Source organism: Trypanosoma conorhini, assembly GCF_003719485.1.
Source record: "Trypanosoma conorhini strain 025E chromosome Unknown Tco_14.4_contig_00105, whole genome shotgun sequence".
Lineage (NCBI taxonomy): Eukaryota > Euglenozoa > Kinetoplastea > Trypanosomatida > Trypanosomatidae > Trypanosoma > Trypanosoma conorhini.
This window is the reverse complement of record NW_021704191.1, coordinates 2,640-7,966: the sequence shown is the minus strand read 5'-3', so window position 1 is coordinate 7,966 and position 5,327 is coordinate 2,640. Positions and strand designations below refer to the sequence as shown.

Sequence of the window (5,327 nt, the reverse complement as noted above, 5' to 3'; positions counted from 1 at the left end):
CTTTCTTTCTTTGTCTCCCTCTTTCTCTCCGTTGATGCATGAAGTCACTTTTGTACTGCGAGGGACGAAGGAATTGGATCACAAGAGGGAATTCATGTCATCTGAACCGCCGCCCACGCTAATTTTTGGCTACGGCTCCATTCTGTGGAAGCAAGAGTTTGAGCACAGCCGCAGCTTCCCGTCCTGCATCCCCGGCTACAGGCGCGTGTTCTATCAGGGCAGCACTGACCACCGCGGGGTGCCCGGCAAACCCGGGCGCGTGGTGACGCTGCTGCCAAGCGATGCGCCCGAGGCCTGGGTGGCAGGCGTTGCGTATGAGCTGCCGTCGGAGCCCAGCAAGCAGGCGGCAATTCTCGCCCAGCTTGACCACCGCGAGCGAGGCGGGTACAAGCGCGTGGAGGTGACGTTGCATGACTTACACACCCATGACCCACTGCCGCTTCCGCAAGGGACGGTGTGCTTGTGCTACTTGGCGACGGAGGAAAACAGTGAGTACTTGGGACCCGCAACGGAGGAGAGCATCGCGGCGCAGATATTGGAGGCTGCGGGGGATAGCGGCCCAAACTCGGAGTACCTTTTCAACCTTGCCGCAGCTCTGCGGTCCCTGGAGGCGATAGACGATCAGGTTTTTGCGGTTGAAGCAGCTGCACGAAGATTACTGGAGTGTGGTGGAAAAAAATAAAAATTAGCAACTTCTGTGCACTTCCCTTCCCATCTCGTTTATCTGACTGCGCTGCCAGCTACATTATTCCTGCCGGCGGTGTCGAACTCAGTGCGCGGTAATAGGCACACATATAATGTATTTCCTTCTATCACAAAGTAATTTCTAGTCATACACTCTTTTCGCCTTACCATACTCAGTTTCTCACCATCTGTTTTTGTACATATTTATGCCAAAGGGAGCAGCGTCCATTTATTCTTTTGTGTAGTTTATTTATTTATTTATTATTTCCCTTCTGCCGTTTTATTTTGCTTGGAGAGGCGGGGCGTAGTAGGTGATGATGACGCCACAAGTCACAGGCGGAAACTGCGAGGAGGAGTTGCGCGCCGCCATCCTTCGTGTGCGACTGCTGCTTGCTTTGCACGGGCGGGCGAACACAGATGGTCATGCTGAGCAGGAGAGTACAGTGCCCGCCGGGTCAACGGCACCGTCGCCGCTGCGGGAGAGCACCGCGTGCTTCTACAGCAACTCCCTCCGCACCGTGGACCTCGAGGATGGGAGCAGTGAGAAGGTTGAGTTGGATGGGCACAAGATGCAGGAAGACACGCGTCACACACATAGCGAGGCAGTGGATAGAGATGAGCGAGAGAAGTCTGCCGTTGCGCAGGCGCTGCCGCTTCCACGGCTTCGCTGGCAGTTCCCAACGCTGCAGCAGCGACTGGATGCAGTGGAGAAGGACAGAGAGAGACGGCAGAAGCGGGCGGACCGCGCCCCGAAGCGGGGTTGGTTCCGAAGCAATCCTGTCGCCGCAGCCGCAGTCGTCGTGTGTGGCGATATTGATGACGCCAATGAGGACATCAAGAAGAAAAGAGTGGTGATCATGCACGAACGAGCAGTTCCTCAGCCCTTACCTTGACGGGCGATCGCAGCGACAGAAGCGCCTCACACGACACATATTCGATGTCTCATGTCTCTATTGATGATGTCTACATTCATGAATTGGCGCGTGCGCACGAGTCTCCCCTCAATGCCTCCAGCACTGTTCATCGCCGCTGGGGGTCTGCGTCCATTACTTTTGGTGGAGCACGTGCAACTTTTTTAGAGACTTCTCCACGGCCGCAATCTGCGGTTCTTGCTGTCGCCGGTGCGTGCAGCGAGAGCACGGCGATCGCGGCACAGATGGAGTTTGAGAGAATTGGTGCAGGCGAAGAGGCACCGTATACGTCGTACCTTTTCTCGCCTGAGGCGCGCATTGTGGACCTGAGCATGTTGCCTGTGGCCACAGACAAGAATCGTGAGAGTGACAGGCATAAGGTTGCTGTGGATGCTGCTGGAGGGGATGGGTGCACGCGGGTGTGTTTCTCCCCGGAGGGGGATTCTTATATTGTGGGCACGGAGCGGGGCAAGCTGTGGTTTGTGCAGGTAACTCTCAACCCGGGCGGTGCCATCGCAACCACCGCTGCGGCGCCGCTTCTGCTTCAGGGCCACAGCGGTGCCGTGACGGATATCGCCTTTGATGACGTGGGCACATGCTTTGCTTCGGCGGGGGCGGACGCCTGCGTTATATTGTGGAGCCAGCGAACGCCGACCAAAGTGCGTCGCATCAACACCGATGGTGTCGTGCCTGCCGCGGTTCGATTTATGCCGAAGAACAACAACTATCTCCTCGTCTCGCTCCCGCAGCATCATCTGCTTCGACTATACAACAGCTCCACCGGGTTTCCCGTGACGCGCAAGGGGCAGCTCATACGTGTGGAGGCTACCGCGTTGGCAATGGAGCCCTGCGCCGACCCCTTTCTCTTTTTGGGCGACGCGCACGGGGCCATCACCGTTTGGCGGTATCGCGTGAGCCGCGTTGACGCTGTGGCATGCCCCTCCGTCGTGACCGAGGACGCAAAGGAAGCAAGGCAGCGAGGGCAGCCAAACAAGAGTTCTCAGCCATCGCCGCCAGAAGCTACTTCTTCCTCCACGCCACCGCCAGCTGCGGCAGCAGCAGCAGCGCCGGTAACATCGTTGTTGCATACGGCCGCCATGGCGGTCGAACAGTCCGCCATTAGAGCGCGCATCGAACATGAACGGCGGCATGAGCTCATGCCTGCCGCAGTAGTTGAGGGTCAGCCGCAATTTGAGAAAATAGCGGGGTGCGTTGTAGAGAAGGGGGCACCCGTGGCGTCATTGGTGGTAAGTTCAATGAATCACCAACAGCTTCATTGCCTTTTACGTGCCCAGCAGACGGGCCAGGAACTTCCTGAGAGAAGCACCGTCAAAAAGTGGGCGGCGGCTGCACTTGGAGCAGGATGGCCACGCAATAAAGGAAATAAGCTGGCTGTCCAAACAGGTGCTAAAATTTCAGCCCGATCGGCTTATGCCGTGATGTTGCTCGCCTCATTTCCGCGGGATCGATTGGTAATACTTTCCGTTCAATCAAGCAAATCCACTTCTCGGGAATACAAGCTGATCCCTATGTTAATGGTGACAGGCGCATGCCGTATCCGCCAAATGTGGGTAGGCACTTCTTTTTGTGCGGACAATGTACGCTGCCCTACAATCTCGTGTACCTGCGGCGAAGGGTTTGTTCACATTATCGCCTGCACCCCAGCACGCCCATTGGCTATGGAGGAGGAAACTGTGAAGAGAAATTGTCTCACTACCTCCAAGCCGGTTCAATGGAGCATCATGGCAACTCTGCCGGTGCCGTGCGGCGGTGTCCCACGCAGTTTGGCGTGGTCGCCCGATATGAGGCTTCTTGCGGCGGTGACGGAAGAAGGCATGCTGTACGAGTGGCGGCGCGTGCAGTTGCAACACGGCGAGTTTTGGCGCAGCGGCAAGGGGCCTTGTCAGGATGATGACGACTCAACTGGTGGGCCCCGCACGCTGGATGAGGCGGAAGAATGGCGTATTTGCCTGCAGCGGAGACGAGAACGACAAATGCGCCGCTACCGCGCCCGCGGTAGAACCGGTGACTCTCGCGACAGCTCATTGAGCGGCTTGGACGACTGGTGGGAGAGAAGCGGGGATTCCATGAGCCAAAGTTCGGGGCGGTCTCCCAGGTAAGTGAAGGAAGAGGAAGGAAGACGGGAGGAGAGGGAAACGTCTCGGCGCTGTCCTGACGGCGATGCGTGCAGCACCGCGCCCATGTGCTTATTTCTTCCAAACTGTGGTCTTTTATTTTTCTTATTTTTCCCCTTGATGTTTTTCGCGCGTTTTTTGTATTGGGGGGGGGGGGGGCAGCATCCCCATCGCGTAAGCGTGTGCGGTTTTATCGCACTGCAGGGGCCGGAGAGGCACCGCGTGGAGAGGCTTTTTTTTCCTCGTTTATACGCTGTTTTAGGGAAGAGCGACAAGAGGATTGATTGAGGTTGCAGAGGCGGAAAGGCGGGGGAGGAGATGTTGGGCACGACACGCGCCTGCCGCAACACGTTCCTCACAAAGTCGGTGGCGACACCACCGATTTCAGTGATTCGCACTGGGCCGAAGTGGTGGGCGGATCCGGAGCGCATGGTGCGGCAGAAGCTCATGTATTTTACCCTGGGGGTCGATCAACTTCCGCTGCGCCGCACGGCGGTGATCCAGAAGGACTTGTACCGCTTCCACATGTGCAAACCGCCCATACGTATAGGCGACACCACCGGTTACAAGCGGTCCCGCACGGCACAGCTGACGACGTGGTACCGCCGCATTCAGTACCAGGAGTACCATTTGCAGCACCTCTTCACGCGGCACGTGTGGGGCTTGGTGCGCGCGTACCCCGGCAACACAACGAAGATACAAGGCAAGTCCGATGACGGCTACGTTGGGTACGACGCGGTGCCGTACCACCGCTACAACCGCGCCCCACTTCCCTTCCCGGCGCGCGAAATTTACGCCAGAAGGGAATAAAAAGAATGAAGAAACACCAGCAGCGTCAACGAGAACCAAGAACGAGCAATCAAATCACGAAAAAGGCTTCTTGCACACACATACACGCACAAAAAAAAAAAAACGTTTTATCGCTCTATTACTGCCTGAGTTTTTCTACCACGCCGCCACAACGATCATTTCCACACCCTACCTTTCTGTTCTTCCCCCTGCCCACCCTTTCGGTTTCTGGTGTCATGGTGCCGTGACGGAAAGAGTGCACCGCCACGTCGCAGCGCCGGCGTCTCGTCCCCGCGTTGCCGGGAGAAGCTGGCGGCGGTTCCGTTGTGGAATTATTGTCGGCACGGAGATCGCGGCGTTAACCAGGCGCGTGTTGCCGTGCGGTCGGCCGTGCCATGTGACTGCCGAACGGCGGCGGGGAGGAGACCCCCGGCCCGTGCTTGCGGGGGCCGCGGTGGAAAGCCGCGAGGCTTCCTCGGGCGTCAGGTGAAGCTTGGAGGCGGCGCACGGAAGGCTTCCGAGAGGCGGCAGAGCAAGGCAGCCGTGGACGCGGTCCGCATGTAAGTCGTCCGGGCCTATGCAGAGCCGCATGTGGCGTACAGGAAGGGCCCCTGCGTCGCGCTCGCTCCCACGACGCAGCGCCCGCGGTCGTCCACTAACAAAGCGGCACCGACGTCAGCCAGCGGCTCTGGCCGCACCTCCGCCAGTGGCTCGGTGCTCTCCTCCGCGCTGCCAGTTGAGTCCTCCTCCGAGTTCTCCATCGCCGCGGCGGTTGGGCACGCGGACGGCCTCGAGGATGAATGGAAGC

The 5,327-nt window shown here is 58.3% G+C and overlaps 5 protein-coding genes across 5 annotated transcripts, besides 2 other annotated features; 4 read left to right on the top strand and 1 right to left on the bottom strand.

The window, feature by feature from the left end:
• Positions 1–29: a sequence feature (A-rich).
• Positions 30–34: 5 nt separating this feature from the next.
• Positions 35–682, top strand: Tco025E_02609 (cation transport protein ChaC; the record flags this gene model as incomplete). Its single annotated transcript, XM_029369534.1, has 1 exon — positions 35–682. The coding sequence occupies one exon, from the start codon at positions 35–37 to the stop codon at positions 680–682; it is 648 nt and encodes a 215-aa protein (XP_029230362.1).
• A 229-nt stretch (positions 683–911) lies between these two features.
• Positions 912–951: a sequence feature (A-rich).
• Positions 952–998: 47 nt separating this feature from the next.
• Positions 999–1,577, top strand: Tco025E_02608 (uncharacterized protein; the record flags this gene model as incomplete). Its single annotated transcript, XM_029369533.1, has 1 exon — positions 999–1,577. The coding sequence occupies one exon, from the start codon at positions 999–1,001 to the stop codon at positions 1,575–1,577; it is 579 nt and encodes a 192-aa protein (XP_029230361.1).
• A 44-nt stretch (positions 1,578–1,621) lies between these two features.
• Tco025E_02607 (uncharacterized protein) lies at positions 1,622–3,715 on the top strand (the record flags this gene model as incomplete). Its single annotated transcript, XM_029369532.1, has 1 exon — positions 1,622–3,715. One exon carries the CDS (start codon positions 1,622–1,624, stop codon positions 3,713–3,715), a length of 2,094 nt encoding a protein of 697 aa, XP_029230360.1.
• A 333-nt stretch (positions 3,716–4,048) lies between these two features.
• Positions 4,049–4,540, top strand: Tco025E_02606 (uncharacterized protein; the record flags this gene model as incomplete). Its single annotated transcript, XM_029369531.1, has 1 exon — positions 4,049–4,540. The coding sequence occupies one exon, from the start codon at positions 4,049–4,051 to the stop codon at positions 4,538–4,540; it is 492 nt and encodes a 163-aa protein (XP_029230359.1).
• Positions 4,541–4,753: 213 nt separating this feature from the next.
• Positions 4,754–5,110, bottom strand: Tco025E_02605 (uncharacterized protein; the record flags this gene model as incomplete). The annotated part of the gene is made up of 1 exon (XM_029369530.1): positions 4,754–5,110. The coding sequence occupies one exon, from the start codon at positions 5,108–5,110 to the stop codon at positions 4,754–4,756; it is 357 nt and encodes a 118-aa protein (XP_029230358.1).
• Between the last annotated feature and the right edge of the window lie 217 nt (positions 5,111–5,327).